Genomic DNA, 20,342 nt, shown 5'->3' on the forward strand with positions numbered 1-20,342 from the left:
AAACAACTCTGCACCTCCAATGGCATTAAACACTTTTTTAGTTTTCCTTTTCAACTGTCCTCCAATGGCAATGTGGAGCATATTGTTCAGCAAACACTGAAAGCAGTGGGAACCACCACCACCACAGCAGCACTCAAAATGTTCCTGAGCGCATACAGGACCACTCCTGTTAATGAAATAGCCCAGAAGAACTCTTCCATGGGAGTCAACCACGAACTCTATTCCATTTCCTGGCCTCAGGAATCCCAAACATGCCATTGCGTGTGTTATCCCCAGGGCACTGAAGTGTGTGCATGTTCATACAGTGCAAAAAACACATGACACCAGCTACTGGACAGCACCTTGTGATGGTTAACACTCTGAAATTTTTGGGGAGACCATCGTGCCAATCAACCCTATCTGTGCCTACTGAATGCACTGCCACTGGGGGCCACCCTTTTCTAGACAATCTGCGCCAGTTCCACAACTGCACAATAGCTTGTGCTCCAGAATATCAGCAGCAATTATTGTGGACATGGACAGGGAGGTGGAGGTCTCCACCTGGCCTTCGTAACTATGGCCAACAATGCTCATGTCACCACATCCCAGTTCGATGCTGGCTACTCCTGGGTCCTCGCACCAGGGCACCAGCCACACCACCACTTCAACTCCTGAAATATCAGCCTGATTGCTTTAGCCATAAGTGCTTATTTCAAGGATGATGGATCAGGTATCCTGGTCTAATGACTTTGAAAGCCAACTAGAAAGGATGGAAGGAAGTTGACCACAGTCTGCAGGCAAAGCTGCTACGTCCATGAGCATGCACAATGATGTTCTGCGGTGCTTGCCTTGCCCTGCCATGGTACCACACCTCTCTTGCAGCAGGACTATAAGTTCTGCTGCACTCTGGCCCGGCTTTTGGAGCTATATCCGTCTTGTAATCATATCACTAGCCATAACACACCATTTTTCTTGGTTTCTGTTTTGTTACATTCAGTTTGTCTCTTGGGATAAGTTCTGAACTTGTTTGTTTGTAGTGCCATCTCCACTGCTCATTTTCCTCACTGTTGTCTCCTGTCTGTACTCAGTGATCTACCATTGGAAGCTTCAGGCTGGTCAACCAGCTCCAGCTGATTTCTTGAGTTGTCCCTGATCTTTTTTTAAATCCCGATCACAATACAAACAGACAGCAGGCTTGGCTGGGAACCATCACGTTCTACAAATCTTAAAAAAGGTTGTCATCAAGATAATTTCAAGTATTTGAGATATGAGTACACCAAAGTATGCTATTTTGTTTATTTTCATTAACTTATGCATTATGGAATCACCGTCCAGGGCAATACACCATTATCAAACCATGTAGTTACCATACAGAAAAAAGGATCAGAATTGTGTGTGGAATGCCTCCAAGAACATCCAGCTATAGTCTTTTCAAACAACTGGGTATAGTGGCCACCAGCACCACACATTACACCTGTCCAATTATGACCTTCATAACTGGTAATCCATCTCACTGTGAAACGAGCTGTACACATTACAGTTGCAATTCAATGGGGAAACATGACCTACACTGTCAAGAAGAATTTCTCAAGGCTTGAAAAACAGTAGTAACAAAATTTTAACTTGCTTTCAAGTGATGTTACATGCCCACGAGGTAATAAATTAACGGCAAGCTGAAAGACTTTTTGCTTGAATAATCTTTTTAATCTCTATATGAATTTTGTATCAAACAGGCAGAGACTATTTTCCACACAATTCAGTTTGCTGTTTCTGTGCTTGTTGTATTAACTCTATTAAACATTTTTTTTATGTTCTACAACAAATAATACTATTCTTTCTTGCTAGATGAATCTCTATGTGGTATCTTAATTACATTCTGTAACTCATAATTAGATGACATTTTTATCTGTGTGTGTAATTTTAAATATTTTGTATGTAGAAGGACTCAGGCTCAAGATCCAAACTGGTACACAGTTTTAATGTACCTGGAAGTTTCATATCACAGGAGTACTTCTGTGAAGTTTGGAAGGTAGGAGACAAGTTACTGATGAAAGTAAAGCTTTGGGAAGGCATCGTGAGTCATGCTCAGTCATGCTCTGGTAGCGCAGTTGGTGGAGCACTTGCCCATAAAAGGCAAAGAACCCAGGTTTGAATCCCAAACCAGCACATAGTTTCATATCAGTACACAATCCAATTCATTTGGGAATTATTACTTAAAGTATCATAATATAAATGACATGTATGTAATAAAGTAAACGTCTATACACACCAGTGTATCTATGGAAAACGCATCTAAAATAAAATTTTCCTTATCATTAGCAATTTTGGCAAAACATGTTTTTGATTTCAGGTACCCATTAATGAAATGTAAATGAAGATATTTCAACAATTAAGTAGATACATGCAAGTTGTAAGGAATACAGCTAGCAACTTAGGGGTACACAGTTTGGAATATTATATAAGTTGTATACTGATATACAGCTGTGTACTGATGTACTAGTAAGTAACCTCCTTTGGTGATAAATTTGGATATGGAAATAAGAGTAGGGATCTTACAAAATGTATAGTAAGTTAGTAAGTTTCTTCAGAGGTCTATGCATGTTCCTTTTATCTACCATACATACACATTGCAGGAGTAGAGAATTTATTTACAACAGAATGACACATTATCTCGTTACAGTTACCACTGAAATATATGCTCTTATTTTGATGAAGGTCTTCTAGGACAACAGATATGGCGAATAAGGTTCTTCTCTTTTAAGAATGCTGAATTACTAGTTACAGTATATCCTGACAAATGTTGTGTACTGTAAGATCAGATAATTTTACTTAATGAAAAAATTTCTATATATTAAAAAAATTCTAACTAACTGGAATGATGATGACTGGTCATCATAATGAGTAAATGTAAATGGGCACTGACAGATCTCACAGCCACAAGCACAGAAGTTAGGTAACCGTTGTTGTGGTATAGAGTGGTGTGGTGTGGGGTGGTGTGTGTGTGTGTGTGTGTGTGTGTGTGTGTGTGTGTGTGCGTGTGTGTGTGTGTGTGTGTGTGGTTTGTGTGTGTGTATATTTGTGGTTTGTGTGTGTTTGAGAGAGAGAGAGAGAGAGACAGTGAGTGAGTGAATGAGAGAGTGATCATCCCACCATGCTATCACATATTAAAGTCAAGCTCGCAACTGAGACAACCTCTGCCGATATCCTCGCCTTACTAATAACTTTCAGCTGACCTCCTAGTTTCCACATCATCCACACTACCATGCCTACCCCTGCAGTTATTCCAACTGTAAAGCCTGCTCACTGATTACCTTACTCAACCCACAAAACTGGTGTTACAACGTTGAAGGCAGAGCATTTGAAACCATTCATGTTGTTTAGCAGTACAGCTTTTTATACAGGAATGATCGTCTCTGAAGAGGTAAAATGCATGAATGGACAGAAAGAACTGTTTGCCATAGTGATCCCAGTACACAGCTGCATACATTACAGATGCCTCAAAAGACCCAAGTGTTTGCTATGTCACACAGGCGATTTGGATCCACCCACCCACTACTATTTTCCTTGAAATCCAGAGATGGGCACGTCCTCTCCAACATATCTTCTATTTCCACCACTCTCTTGGGCTTATCTCCATTAGCATTTTTGCCCTTTTTCCCATAGGGTAAAGTATAATTGTTTTCTCAATTACTTATCTATTACCCTTTCAAATTGAAAAACAATAATAAAAGAAAGTGTCTCTCAATTCATTCTAAGACTAATTTTGTTACTGTTCTATGTCATTGATTTACTCATGAACATAAAGTCTCAGTGAATTTTGTTTGCAAATAATATGGGCGTATTAATTGAAAATCATGAAGGATAACACATACCTGACTGAATCCTTATTGCACGTATAGCTCACAAACAGAGTTTCAGTTTTCCCTGACAATCTAAAAAGAACACCAGTACAGTTCAGAACCCGCAAAAATCATGAAATTGAAATAAGTCATAAAAATGAATACATGATGAAGGTGGGTCTCAAATTTCTAAATTTTTTTTCATTTGCATTGCACTGTTACCCACTGCCACCTGTACAAACATATGGAAAGTAACATTCCATTGTTACTTTGAATCTGCTGCGAAGTAAAGTACCCTCAATTTTCACCAGTTCATCCCTCATGTATCTACTAAAATGTAATCCTCTTCTAAAGTAAATTTTAACTGTTCACAGAAAATCATTAAGAAAATTCAAAGGATACAAATAATTTTACGCATATTATTCATCACATAAAATTATACACTTGTACTTCACAATACATGGAAACAAAAGAATACAAAAATTAAAAGGCAAGAAAATGCTGAACATGAAGCCAAAATTCTACGTCATGAAGCCAAAATTCTATGAATCTCTGTTTAGATATTTCTACTCATTAGGAACTGATGATGGATGCATTAGGAACTGATGATGGATGAAATGATAATTACCAATATAAGTGTACCACCATTCTCAGCTTTGAAGAAAGCGTCATATTAACACATTAACATTAATATACCATACGTCTACATCTCTTCAGCATAAGTTTTCTGTTCCTGAAAGAAGCTACACTTTTTCATATCTCCTGTAGCCAAAGAAAATGAACAGAGAAGAATAAATCACAGCCAACTGACAGAATATAAAGTAAGTATTTGGCACAAATGCTTTTTTAACTTTTTGTTCAAGAAAGCAGAAACAATGTTTACTACACATAAACATTGACTTCAGATAGACTCTCCCTGTCCCTCATTAAAGACAGTTCTGAACTTTTAGAATCAAATATTAAGATTTTGTGAGATAAGTATATAAACAATGAAGCTATATTTCAGTTATGACTTTTGTTAGCTTCAGCTCTGAGCACCTAAAATGATAATGGATTTAAAGCTCTGACATCTGAGCTCATTAAGAGTCTTACCTCTCTTGCCAATTTGTGAAAATGATCGCTGAGGTGAGTGTTTGACATCACACTGATTAGTTCCTGAGCTCCTACACTTTCATCATCAACACTGTCCACAAACACAAGTTGCCGTGCTGCTATAAAGGCCAGTTGCTTCCGCATGCTCCTTCAAAAGCATAATAGCAGTATCATAAAAAACTAAAAAAGGTGTTCATGTGCTAGATTTGTTTCGCAATTAAGTATATTAATGACACTGATGTTCCACCAGTCAAAAACATATTTTAATTTGGGATCATATCATAAATAAATAATGAAAGAGAAAGTTATGCATGTTTAAGTTCCTTTTTTCATTTTTTTTAGGTAATATTAACTTCTGTTCTATAATATCGACTACTGATCTGTAATCATTTCATTAACTGTTTATTAAGTGATAATATGGTTAAAGAGTTCCTTAAATGAATAACTGAAATTCAATTATTAATAAGAAAACACATTTTACTTTTGAACTGTGCTGTGAAACACCAAACAATAGACTTATCACAGCAAGTATCAATGATTGTTGTATAATAGTCAACATTTTAGGCACAGCAATTTACATACAATTATTGATTTATGCAGAAGCACATTACAGCAGCTATCAGTTTCTCAGCTTACAGATTCTCAGCTTCTCAGCAGACACACATATGCACACACACCCACTCATGCAAATGCAACTCACACACACGCCTGCAGTCTTAGGAAACTGAAACCACATGGTGAGCAGCAGCACCAGTGTATGATAGGAGTGGTGACTAGGTGGGAGTAAGGATGAGGCTGGTGTGGGGGTGGCAGACAGTGAAGTGCTGCAGGTTAGACAGAGGGCAGGAGAGAGGTAGGAAGAGGGGGGGGGGGGGGGAAGTAGTGGAAAAGGAGGGAAACAAGACTGGATGTGGTGGTGGAATGACGGCTGTGTAGTGCTGGAATGGGAACAGGGAAGGGGCTGGATGGGTGAGGACAGTGACTAATGAAGGTTGAGGCCAGGAGGGTTACGGGAAAGTTGGATGTATTGCAAGGAAAGTTACCACCTGCACAATTCAGAAAAGCTGGTGTTGGTGGGAAGGATCCATATGGCACAAGCTGTGAAGTAGTCATTAAAATGAAGGATATCGTGTTTGGCAGCGTGTTCGGCAACAGGGTGGTCCACTTGCAATCCCAAATTCCTGGAACCCATAACACACATTGAAACTCTTGCCCTGTAGGAACTTGAGTAACATGCACAACGACACCTCAAAATGCTCTCCATCCTTCTCACTTTCTACTCCCACCTTGGAGTGCCACTGTTCACCACCTCTACAACAACCTCCAAACCTCCCCACGTCCCCTCATAGCTAACAAACCTTGTGTTGCAGACCTACTACACTTACCCCACACTCCAAAACTCCTTCCCACCTCCACACAGAATCCAAAACCTAAACAGACCCACTACACAGCCATGAACCTTTCCTCCAGAAGCCTCAGCCCCACAGAAATATAAGTCCTACCCAAAGGCCTCACCTTTTGCACCACTCTCAAATTCAATCATACAGGACTTGTTAAAGACTTCTCTCCTTCTCCTGGCCCCTACAGTGGGAACACTTTTTTGCCACCAATCCTACCAATCAGACTCGACCAAAGACCAATACTGAATCTCGCATGACTCAGTTCAATCCTCCATCCAATCGTGATCCACCCCCACTGCCCGGAAACTACCCCCTGTTTAACTTGCCAGAATTTCTTAAGCTCGGACCTTTCCTCACCATCATTTCCCAAATCCCTCAACATGCAAACTGACCTTACACCCACAGAAAGAACCAAAGCCCACCATCTAAAAACTGATCCTCATCTTATAATCCTACCTGTGGACAAAGGCTCCACCACTGTTGTTTTAAAACACAAGGATTACCTGGTGGAATGACTCCACCAGCTGTCCGGTCACTAACATCACCTATCCCATCAAAGGCAGGGCTACCTGCGAAATGAGTCATGTGATCTACAAGCTAAGCTGCAACCACTGTGTTGTATTCTATGTTGGCATGACAACCAACAAGCTGTCCATCTGTATGAATGGCCACTGACAAACTGTGGTCAAGAAACAAGTGGACCACACAACCCTGTTGCTGAAAACACTGCCAAACATGATATCCTTCATTTCAATGACTGCTTCACAGCCTGTGCCATATGGATCCTTCCCATGAGCACCAGTTTTTCTGAATTGTGCACGAGCACCAGTTTTTCTGAATTGTGCAGGTGGGAACTTTCCCTGCAATACATCCTATGTTCCCGTAACTCTCCTGGCCACAACCTTCATTAGTCACTGTCCTCACCCATCCAGCGCCTTCCCTGTTCCCATTCCAGCACTACACAGCCACCATTCCACCACCACACCCAGTCTTTTTATTTCTCTCTTTTTCCTCTACTTCCCCTCTCCCTTTCCCATCTCTCCCCTGCCCTCCGTCTAATCTGCAGCACTTCACTGTCTGCTACCCCCACCATACTATCACACCCCCTCCCTCTCCCCACCCCAGTCTCGTCCTTACCCCCACCTGGTCATCACTCCCATCATGCACTGGTGCTGCTGCTCACAGTGTGGTTTCAGTTGCCTGAGCCTGCAGTCATGTGTGTGAGTTGCATTTGTGCGTTTGTGTGTGTGTGTGTGTGTGTGTGTGTGTGTGTCTAGTGTTGACGAAGGCATTAATTGCTGAAAGCTTTAATTGTGAGAGTCTTTTCGCTGTGCCTATCTGCGACTCAGCATCTCCACTACCTGTTGAGTAGCAATTTTCCTTCTCATAGTATTGTTACATTCCATCCTGGATTTTCCATTGATTAAACTTTTAATTTATAATATTCAATCAGTTCAGTATAATTACAATCCTTTTGAATTAAATACATGCTGACCTCATCTTGAGCTACTGAATTCATTCCTCCTATTAATTAAAAATGTTAACTGACTATTACAGGCTATCTCCAGCATACCCAATGCATGGGCTTAACTTTAATTTTCCTGCAGCTGCAGGAGCCTTTGAACTATCACATGACTGTAGCACAGCACTGTTACACCAGAAGTCTTTGTTGTTTTTTAGTACCAAATCCACTGATGTCTATTTAGACTTATTTTTTCAGAGAATTATCCAGAAAACTTAGAAGTAGCAACACAAAAATTCATGAACCAAATGACTTCTAAGAAAATAAATATAAGGTAATCAAATGGCATACCCAAACTGTTACACAGTGAACATGGGGATTGCTCACTCACTCCCTTCCCTCCCTCAGAGCTATCCATGAAATGATTATGACATGGAGAACCTAATACTGTTACAGAAGTACCCTCAACTAAGAAGTTGCAGCAGTTTGTGGAGTAAGTGGACATAGACTTCTCTACTGAACATTCAAACCTAGTAAGTTTAATCCATGGTAAACTGCAAGCAACGGCTGCTATTGCTTTGAAGGAAAATCATCCAGGAATATAGAAAACTCAACTTGTCTTCTGATAGTGAATATTATGTTTAAAACTTAAATTTTAATTGTAATGATGATAACAATTAGAATACTTTCTTGACAGGCAAAATTCTGCTGTCAAATGGTCAGACAGAAACAAGCTTTCAATATGTGAAATAGTGATGGAATAAAATGCACCATGTTGTTGCTGTTGTCATCGTAAGTCCAAAGACTTGTTTATGCAGCTCTCTATGCTGTGCAAGCTCTTCACCTGTGAATAGCTAGTGCAACCTAAAGCCTTCTGAATCTGCTTACTGTATTCATCTCTTAGCCTCCCTCTATGATTTTTACCCCCCCCCCCCCCCCCACTCTTCCCTTCAATAGCAAATTGGTGGTCCGTAAGAGGATGATAAAATGTCTATGGAAGCCATTGTGATGAAGCCATTTGAGGATATAATGCCTCCAAGTGGTACTAGTATATATGTCTTCAGTTTCTAAGAAGACACTAATTCCGTTCTGTGATCATAACATAAGCCAGTTTTAGAGGTGACTCTGTCATACTCAATTGCTATTTCACACACAAAAGAAGACACTAATTCCATTCTGTGATCATAACATAAGCCAGTTTTAGAGGTGACTCTGTCATATTCAGCTGCAATTTCACATGCAAGTTACCAGATTGGCATCAAATAAAATGTTTGCTCCAGGGTCTAAGCCAAATGAACTTTTTCTTCTTTTTTCCAACGATGGAATGATATCACCAGAACCCACAGAGGAAGTGAATAAGGGTCTAGGAGCTATTCCATGAGGTCTGAATTTGCAGCCAGATAATATTGACTTCCTGCCACCATATTTCAGCTGACAACTGTGCAGCCATTTCCAGTTGAGTTTTACAACTGGAAATTGCTGGTGCACATCATTAATGTCATATCAAATATTGTTATGCTGGCACATGCACACAAGTCTTTATCAATGACTGCCCTCTCTCAAATTTAGAATCAACTGTTGAATATTAATTCATGTGATGTTATTGCAAGCATGCCCTCTGTTAAACTGCAGGTTGGTGGCGTTAAAATTCAATCGTCAAACTGATCCTCAATTATCACATATAACAAGGATATCATTTGGGCAATATTTTTTTGGCAGAATAATAACTGGAATGTTGTGTGGGGACACAATGCTCAGCTATGGCTCATTTACTGGGTTGCAAAAGACTTGTGTGGTAATCATTTTTCAATCAAGTTTCATGTATTGTGCATGTGGTCTGTCCAATGTAGGCTTTGTCATATTGACATAGTGTTCTGTAGACTCCAAACTTCTACAAACACAGACTATCATTTACTAAGCTGAGAAGATCAATGGTCATTTTAGGTTGCTGAAAAGTTATGATTATGCCTATTTAAATCAAATGTTGTCCACATTTGGGCAGAATACCCTACTTATTCTCTGTATCATGTGAGTGGTCATGTTTATTCTTTTCCAAAACTGTAAAATTTTAGTGTGATGAATATCTCCCTTGAACACAGATGGTAGGTGGTCCAATTCCTTTTCAAGGTTGTTGCTATCAGACACAAGTGCCTGGCCCACCAGCATTCTAAGGACTCCCATGGTTTGTGCAGGGTGATGGCAGCTAGACTTATATTACAAACCCAATATCTGAGATCATGAAAGCAGTTCATTCTGTTAAATGTTAACACTGAACAGGACTACTAGTCTACTAAATCTGAATTCAAGAGGGCAGTCAGCAAGCCAAAAACTGATTGTTTTAGGACAGTCCTGAGAGATGAGAACTGGAGTGATGTAGATAATGCTTACAGCATGAATTAAAAATACAATACTTTATTAATAAAAGCCATTACCTTAGTCAATTACTGTTCCTCCTTCACAAAAGTAACCCAAATTGGACCAAAGTCATCAGAGCAGCCACAGATTATTTAAGGGGCAAATGTGTCTTGCAAAACACAAAGAAAACTGCATTTTTCAGTCAGAAACAGCTCTGATGCTGATGCTGTAGCTCATTACAAGACATACTGCAAAAAATTACAAGTAATATTGATAACAAAGCTAAGGCATAACATGAAAAGTATAATCACATAAGCCCGAATGGTTGGCCGTGCGGTCTAATGCATGGCTTTCCGGGTGGGAGGAGCGCCTGGTCCCCGGCACGAATCCGCCCGGCGGATTTGTATCGAGGTCCGGTTAGCCGGCCCGTCTGTGGATGGTTTTTAGGTGTTTTCCATCTGCCATGGTGAATGCAGGCTGGTTCCCCTTATTCCGCCTCAACTACACTATGTCGGTGATTGCTGCGCAAACAAGTTCTCCACGTACGCGTACACCACCGTTACTCTACCACGCAAACATAGGGGTTACACTCGTCTGGTGTGAGACATTCCCTGAGGGGGGGGGGGGGGGGGGGGGGGCCCAATAACCCTGGGTTCAATGTGGGGTGGTGGAGGGGTGAAGCGGTCTGCAGCAGTCGTCGTGGGGTTGTGGACCACTGCGGGTGCAGCGGGGACAGAGCCTCTCCGTCGTTTCTAGGTCCCCGGTTAACATACGATACATACAACACAATAATCACATAAGACAATATAAAAGGCAATATGGGATATAGAGAAGGAGGAAACTGGTAGGGCCAGACATAAAGAGTAATTGTATGCTGGTAATATATGTGCGCAATGTTGTAAAACTTCTTAACAACCATTTCACAACTGTTACTGGAAAAACGGAGTTGTAAAGTTCAGTAGACGCTGCCATGGGATATCTCTGACCAGTCAATACCAGTAACTTCAGTAATCTGAATATGATCCTCACTCTACCAGTATAAGTAATAGCCACCATAAAATCTTTGAAATAAAAAAATTCTGGTGATTGTTATAAAATATCAACAAAGTTAACTAAAGAATGTGCTTCGGAGTATAGTAACATATTAAGCAAACAGTCATTTAGCCATGGAACATTACCTGAATGGTTGAAATATGCTGAAGTTAAGCCTTTGTTTAAGAAAGGAGCTGATGAATACGATCAAATTTTTGTCGAATTTCACTTTTGCCAGCATTCTCAAAAAATATAGAAAAGGTAATATACAATCAGCTTCTTAACCAATAACAAATGATATATTGTCAAAGTCACAGTTGGTATTTCTAAAGGATTCTGATATTGAGAACACTCTCTACATGTAAGACAAGAACATACGTAATTGATTAGACAGTAAATTACACACTACCACTAACTTTGTGCAAAGAAATTTGGGTGTGTACATCACAATATCCTCTTAAGTAAATAACAATAGTATATGATAACAAGTAATGCTGTCAAATGGTTCAAACTTCACAATCCTGACAGGAAACAAAGGGTTTCATTAGGAAAGAGACCTGTATTAAACTATCAGTCATCAATCAAGTCAGAACTAATTACGTATGGTGCCCCAAAGGATGCTACATTAGAGCCTTTACTTTTTCTTGTGTTACCAATCACCTTTCATTTGTAATGTAACCAGATGCCAAGTTAGTTTTGCTTGCAGATAAAACAAACATTGCAATATACAGCAAATCAATTGTAATCTCAGATGGATAAATTAACGAAATTTTCATTTACATTAATAAATGTTAGTTTTGCTTGCAGATAAAACAAACATTGCAATATACAGCAAATCAATTGTAATCTCAGATGGATAAATTAACGAAATTTTCATTTACATTAATAAATTCTTTGTCACTTAACTTTGAAAAAACAATTACATGCAGTTTAGAACTTGTAAGAGGTTTTCCGCCAGCATATGCCTAAAAATACGATGACAAACAGTGATATGCCCCTTCCTTCAGTTATATTACATGAAACATTCACCAGGTATACCATCAAACAGTTTTATCTTGCAACACAAGAAATAAATTCTGAGGAAAAGGAAAATAAAAAAAAACTTTCTTCACTTGACTGAGTTCCAAAAAGTCACAGTTTTAACCCTTTAAAGTCTGTATCAGTGCAGTTTGTAATGCTGACATTAAGTCTGACATTTTCCAAGTATGGAAAATATAGCAAACTAGAATACCAAGTCCTCTCCAGCCAGAGCCATCCTGCTTGGCAGAATCTCACTTCAGGGTGAGAGTGAAGAGTAGAGGAGTTCATCATGATATTGCATCACCCAGGAGAAGTCTTCCTGATGCAGCTTGCTGCACTGGAACTGCTGACTGCCATTGTGACACAGGCCTAAATAGCCATCTCTCAGAGTGATGTTTCTGTTTCATTGGCTCAAACTTTGTTTCGGTAGAAGCAGGAAATAGCTCAGCCTGTGCATGCCGATCAGGGCTGTGCGTGCACCTCGGAGCTGTTACTGGCCCGGCCACTGATGTCGCTCTCTGTTGATCTGCTAGTAAGCTGGCCTGTTTGAATTTTTGCTTCACACAGAATGGAGTACCACCGTTATGATGTATGTTATGTGGGTAGCTGTTGGCACCCGTTGCACTCGTCACCATGGCAAACAGATTGAAGATGTTGGCATTGTTAAATTCTTGGGATTACAACTTGATAATAAATTCATCTGGGAGAAGCATACAACAGAAATGCTGAAGTACCTAAACATATCTCAATTTGCAATGTGAATGTTGCGGTGATATAAAAATAAAAAAGCTAGTACACTAAGCTTACTTCCATTTCATGTCACAAGGGATTATTTCTGGGGGTTACTCATCAAGCCCAGCTCAAGTTTTCTGCATCAGAAATGTGTAATAAGAATCATTTATGGTATTGTTGTGTACATAGTTCCGCGTAGTCAGCACGTACACAACTTTCCCACTAGAGCGCGCCCCGCTAAGCACAACAGCGCAGGCGCAGTGCTCGTCCATCTCCACACTACGAGATGGCACTGTCTTAGAGATGGATCAAATTCTGCTTCCGCCGATCCGCGCATTAATATGTAACGCAGCCAATGAGATTGCTGCTAATGTAGAACCTTTTCTCCTCAAGGATCACACTCGTGCAGTGATACCTGAACATGCGAGGTATTATAAAGAGTGTACAGACCTCCGATTAGTCAGTCTGCATTAGTCTGCACTGGTCTATAGTCAAGTTTCAGTCTGTGCCTAATAAGATTACCATTTTCCTGTACATAGCCATGAAGATAAATGACTAGACACTTTGTCAAGTATCAGAGATACGTGACAATAAGATTAACATTCCAAGACAAAAAGGAACTTCAGATTGTCAATTGTAAACAGCATCCAGAATCAAGTTACGTAATATCTATGATTTTTATTATTTTAATAAATGTTTGTGAAAATTAATCAAGTTCTGTTTAAAGTTGGTCACCGTCAATCTGCTACTCTAAGCGTGCAAGTGGCATTTCTATCGTCTGACCTAACGGCAGAAGATAAACAAGCCACGATAAGACCATGAGACATATTGCTGACACTCGCCTACTTCGTTAGAGCAACAAGTCAAATAATCTGATGGTGTGTGTACCGAAGGTCTTACAGTGTGCACACCAGAGGTATAAATACAAGAACATCTTGCAGAGGCCTGTTTAGGGAACTAGGGATACTAACCATTGTTTTCCAAGACATTTTTCAAACAAACAACTCAGTACATTGAATCAGTACTACAAATAAGAATAATCTTCACAAAGATTTAAAGCCACTAACAAATTATTCAGGAACATACATTTTCAATAGTTGCCAGCAGCCATAAATAATTTGACTACTAATAAATTTCAGTTTAAGAGGAGCCTAAGGGATTTATTGGTGGCCAAGTCCTTCTACTCCACTGACAAATTTCTAAGTAGAACCAACTGATATGTATGTACTACTAATAATACCAAATAATGTGAGTATTCAAAGAATCTGACTTCTGTACAAATTCAGTGGAATGGTGCAGTCACTGTAAATAAGTTTTGTATGTGTGTGTATTTGATGACGTGGCCACATGTAACCTAAGAATTATCATATGCACCTGAATGTACGGAACATTTTCGTGTTTTGTTGCAGGTTATTTTTTATTGTTTAAATGAAAAAATGTTTAAGATTTTTTTGACTTAGTCCACATCCATGAGGACCATTTCACTTGGGATCTGTGGAAGGTACTGGGTGGTCATAATTAAACTGACTGTATTCCAAGTGCTGCAGTGTGGGCTGTGTGCATTGGTAGGTGCTAAAACATCATAGCTATGTTCATTAATCAGTGTGCTTGCAGAGTATGAGGTTTGTTCAAAAAATTCCAGAACATTAGAAATTTCGCACCAATGGAGTGTTAAAGCAAAATGTGGCTGGCATCCCTGCACATGTCTGTGTATAATGTGTAATTGCTGGAAGTTTCATTGTTGTATGTCTGTTAGTTATTGTTCAGTGCCATATTGAGTAAAATGTTGTGTTGACAGTTTGCAGATCTCGAGATAGCAGAATTAGAGGAGCAGTGTGTCTACATTAAATTTTGTTTGAAACTCAAGAAAACCTTTACAGAGACACACCAAATGATGTAGGAAGCCTACAGTGACGAGTGCTCAAGCCATACAAAGCATTACAAATGGTTTCCATAGTTTAAAAATGGGCAGACAGAAGTTAAAGATGACCCTCATTCAGGACACCCTTTGACATCTACTGATGATACTTATGTCAGGAACATCAACAAAATTGTGCATGCCAATCGAAGACAGACTGTCTGAGAGATTGCAAAAGAATGTAACATTTCAGTTGAATTATGTCATGAAATCCTGACACAGCATCTTGGAATGCATCATGCTGCCACCAAGTTTGTCCCACGGCCCTTTAGTCAAGACCGGAAGGACCTACACCTTGCAATCTGTGAAGAGCTTTTGGATCACACAAATGAGAACAAGATGTTCCTTAAGAGAACCTTAGTTAGTGATGAGATGTATGTATATGGTTATCTACATATATACTCCACTAGCCAAAAAGCAGTGTGTGGCCGAGGTCACAATTCGCACCAAAGTCATATTTCCTCCCCACTGTTTCACTCACAGATCACGTGAGGGAAAAACAACTGTCTGAACGCCTCAGTATGAGCTCTAATTTCCCTTATCTTTGAATTGTGATCACTGCACAATTTGAAAGTTGGTGGTAATAATATATGCTCTACATCCTCGGCGAAGATCGGACTTCAGAATTTAGTGAGCAGCCCCTACCATTTAGCACGTCGTCTATATGCAAGTGTGTCCCACTTCAAACTTTCTATGAGATTTGTAACACTCTCGTGATGGCTAAATGTACCAGTCACAAATCTTGCTGCTCTTCTTTGGACTTTCTCAATCTCTTGAGTCAGACCCTACTGGTAAGGGTCCCATACAGACAAACAATACTCTAAGAGTGGACAAACTAACATATTGTAAGCAATTTCCTTCGGCCCATTCCTGTGACAGTTGTAGATGAAGTTGCTGTAGCTCTAGCTGACCGTACAGCACATGCCTCAAATTATGCAGCCAGTACTTGTGCAGTATCACGAGAATTGTCTCTCCCCTGGTCAACAGTTCAAAAGGTTTCCTTTATGATGTTAAGGCTAAAGTTCAATCTTTGCATTGGGTTGGGGAAGGTTCTCCAAGACCATAAAAGATCGTTAGGTCAAGTCAAATATCAAAGCCATGTTGACAGTTTTCTTTCACTCTGAAGGATTAGTTTGCCATGAATACATGCCACAGGGGCAAACTGTTAATTGATGGTATTATTGGAACATATTGCGATGCCTGCAATAAAATGTGAGAATGGCCTGAAATGTGGCAATACAATTCAAGGCTCTTGCATCACAATAATGCACCTGCACATTCATCCCTGTTGGTGCATGACTATTGCACAAAAAACGAAATCACTGTGCTGCCTCACCCTCCATGCTCTCCAGACCTGGCCCCTGCAGACTTTTGATTATTTCCAAAGTTGAAAAACCTGTTGAAAGGATGAAGACGGGCAATGATAGACAAGATTGATGAAAATTCACAGACAGCATTTCGCACGATCCAGCAAGAGGCATGCCAAGCCTGCTTCTGGAAGTGGAAATGGCAGTGGGAGTGGTGCATTAATTGTGGAGAAGAGTAGTTTGAAAGGGACCATAAACAATAAGCAAAAGATAAGCATACAAAAATGTTGTGGACAAAGTTCCAGAAGTTTTTGAACATACCTTGTATGCTGAAAAACATCATAGGTTCCACTTTCTGCCACCAGGTGAAAATATAGCACTGTGTGCAACCAGAATGTGAAATGTTTCCTGTATGGTTGTCGGCAAGCTGTTTGTTGATTGGTGATGCATTTTGATTTCTTCTGTGAAGTGACTATTTGTGTAAATGTTCATGTTTTCCATACAAAATGCTATGACAGTTGAGAAGAATGATCTTGCACTGCTGTTACAGTTGTTTTATGAGAATGGCAGCACTAGCAGCATTGCATTGTGGGAATATCACTGTCAGAAACAACTGCAAGGAGGCTTCATGTCAATAAATGAGCCAAAGAATATAATCAAGAAATCTGAAGAAACAGGAATTAGCTGGTACAGCAGAGAGAGGGAGATGGCCCATTCCTGTGACAGTTGTCGATGAAGTTGCTGTAGATCTAGCTGACCGTGGAGCACATGCCTCAAATTCTGCAGCCAGTGCTTGTGCAGTGTCACAAGAATTGTCTCTCCCCTGGTCAACAGTTCAAAAGGTTTGCATCATGTGTAACACTGGTAACCAAACAAGATTCAGAATGTGCACCAAATAAAGCCCCAAGGCAGGCTATGACTCCGTGACTTTGCCCTTCGTTTTTTGGCATGCATGAAAATGGGTGCAATGCAGCTGGGGAATATTCTTTGGACAGACGAGGCACATCTTGCTCTGCATAATGCCTGAATGCATAGAACTGTTGCACATGGGCCCCTACTCCACTACATGCTGTGCAGGAATATCCACCGTACTCAGCTTATGTGACTGCATGGTATCATTTCAAAGTATACTTCATTCTCAGTCTGTTTTTCTTTGAGAGGAGGCACCTTGCAGGCCTGTTAATGTACAGTAATGTCTGCATACTATAATGACCTACTTATGCAACTGTTGACCATGCTGTGTTACAGATAAAGCATGTTGTTGGGTTGGGAGACCATACTGTACACATGTTGAAACCTGTGATCATATCTTAATAAAGATGCCAGAATTACTCTATGATGTGTTTGATCATTCCTCCCATTTTCCTGCATCCACACCACATTGTGACTGCTTCCTGTGCCCATTTTCATCTGGTGGCAGAAAGTGGAACTATTATTTTTTCAGCATACCTTGTGAGTGCACAAATTAATGAACGTAACTACAATGTTTCAGTGTTCTGCAATAATGTATACAGCCTGCACTTGAGCACTCGGAACACCCTCAGTTTAATTACAATCATCTGGTACATTAGCATACTTGTTTTTCTGTGTAAATACTTAGATCCACATAATTTCCACCAATTAAGATGTCTAAGAACAGTCACCTTTTTCCATCACAAATATACTGTCAGCTGAAATATTGTGACAAGAAGTCAGAATCTCTGGCTGTAATCCCAAAACTTCATGGAATATTAATTATTTTCAGAAAATTTCAAGGTACACAACTTAAGAGCAATTTAAATATGAGACACAGACAAGATGATACTTAGTTATCTGCTCCAAGGACTTTTCTACATTATTTTTAATGCTGAATGGTGGTAGTTACTTGAGTATGTACAGTAATTATGGCTTTGAAAACATGGGTTCAAATCTCATCCCTCCATGAGTAGGAAAAGTATCCTTTACTTGTCTAGTGTGAGGAGTATTTTATTAACTGGCCCTGTGAAGTGAACACTATGGTGTAAAGGAAATAGCATGACTTGGTGTTGTGACATCTGCTGCAGACAATGTTGACTCCAGTCACACATTGTGAAGGAAAATCTCTGAAGTTCTTCCATGTTTGAACAAAAGCCCCAACTGGCATTTACACTGATCTCAATGGTGGAGACACTCACTGTAATCAGATGTTATACCATAACTTGGGCTCTTTCTTTAAAGTTGGCATGGAGATCACGACTTTCCATTAGTTCAGTAACTGAGCACCTCCCATGTCACTCAAAAATTTTACTCAAGGTTTGTCCTGCTGACTACTGAGAATTTATTTGAATTTTTCTTGCATTCATAAATTCGCACCATAATTTCTGTACTATTACTTTGACAAAACAATGTCTTTGTTATACTAATAGTTGTAAGGTTCTCTGTTCAAAAGTTACATTACTATATGCTTATGACTGACTGCAGAGTGGAATTACTTACTGCACCAGAAAATGGTTGGGCTTCATAAATGATATGACGGTTATGAATGGGTAAATCAGCAGTGTTGCGAGTCATGTTTGTAATGCATTCCACACATTCTTAAAAGCTTTTTTGATGTTAAAATACAGCCAATTGGCTACACAGCATCAATTTAGCCTCTGTGTCCATCTGACCATCCATCACAGTGGTCTATTTTTAGATACTTCTCAGTTTCTCTTGTGTAACCAGGTTGCAGAATTGTCACGGCAATTCAAACTTTCAACCATTTCCTGCTGTGTATTGTTCATAATGTCAGGAACACATGTTAAGACATGGAAGGAAGAGTGCAGCTCCAGAATAGTGGCCTCATTTGCAGTTAAATTCAGAACTGCTCCACATGCATTCTCAACTCATTTACATTACACTATAGCATGTGGAGTCACCATATTGATGTGATTCTATTTTATCCCTGCCACTATTGATTTTATCCCTTCCACTATCTTCCATCTGGGGATACGTGCCTATAGAGGTTCATGGGAAGGGCTTTCTGGTCCCCTGAGGAATGTTTAAAATTCTTTATCATCATTAGACGTGTACTCTTATAGTTTGTTGTACACTACAACAGGAATAGGTTGTGATTGTTTTAGAACTGTCCCTTAAGCATTGTTACTGATTTTCATTAGACGTTTACCATTTTCACATTGGAAGTAACTACTCTTCTTTTATGTGACTGGATGTTTTCTTGGTATATTCCTGTGATAAAATCTTCTCAAGTGATCAGCCAAGTGGTGGTGTCACCTTGTCACAATGTTTCAATGAATTTCATATTCCCTTTGACTGAAGGTGAAGGGTACAAAACTCATTGAAATGTTGTGACAAGATGACATCACCACTTGGCTGATCACCCAAGAAGATTTTATCACTGCTTCTGTTTTCTTCGTCGGCTTCGGGGAAACACATCTTAACTGGAATAAATTTTGAATCTTTGAATATGGTCAATTTACATACAAAAACTCGTGTATTTTTCTGATTTGGTTTTACAAATATATTTACAATAGCTGGTGCTTGTGACAACATACAAGCAATACAAGAACCATCAGAATAAGCAATTTCCTTGCTGTGGAGAATGACTTTATGAAAGCTCAAGGCCGTATGGCCCTAACCCTGTTCTCCACATAAGAACATAATACACATTGTACGACCTTTATCTCCTGATTACATTTTTAATCAATAAAGACCAGATATGACTAAGTATCTGGAGCAATATGCACATTTAGGCAGGGTAGAGCAATGAGTACCTAATTGGTCAGCAGGTAAACTGTTTCTGCCATGAGGGAAAATCAATAGATGAAACAGAATATTCTAAATACTTAAGTGTTTATACCAATAAGAGCTTAAACTGCAAGTCACATGTTACAGATATTCTTAAACATACAGGCTCTGCAACATCTGTTATGGAAAATATCAGATTTTGAAGATGAAAATTTCAAAAAGCTGACTTACATTTCAGATTTTCATTTGCTATTGTCTTATGATGTCATATTCTAGGGTAACTCATCATTGAGCAAAAAAGTGTTTGTTGGATAGAAGGACCTAATAAGGATAATATGTGTCCTCAGCATGTCTGAATAAAAGCTTCTCAGTATTCAAGCTGTGTCAATTCAAACTGACACAGCTTGAAAACCAAGAACATTTTATTGAGATAGTATGTGATGTACACTCTAGAATATCTTGTAGATAGCCCTTTTAACAGGTGGGCATACTGAAACAATC

The 20,342-nt window shown here is 39.5% G+C and overlaps 1 protein-coding gene across 1 annotated transcript in view; it reads right to left on the minus strand.

Annotated features, from left to right (window-relative positions):
• Positions 1 to 20,342, minus strand: part of LOC124788594 (26S proteasome non-ATPase regulatory subunit 2-like) — a 205,575-nt gene that overhangs the window by 140,308 nt on the left and 44,925 nt on the right. The window contains exon 9 of the mRNA XM_047255864.1: positions 4,911 to 5,058. Within this exon, the coding sequence (XP_047111820.1) occupies positions 4,911 to 5,058 (148 nt within the window). The remainder of the gene's footprint in view (positions 1 to 4,910; positions 5,059 to 20,342) is intronic.

Source organism: Schistocerca piceifrons, chromosome 3, assembly GCF_021461385.2.
Source record: "Schistocerca piceifrons isolate TAMUIC-IGC-003096 chromosome 3, iqSchPice1.1, whole genome shotgun sequence".
In the NCBI taxonomy this organism is placed as follows: domain Eukaryota; kingdom Metazoa; phylum Arthropoda; class Insecta; order Orthoptera; family Acrididae; genus Schistocerca; species Schistocerca piceifrons.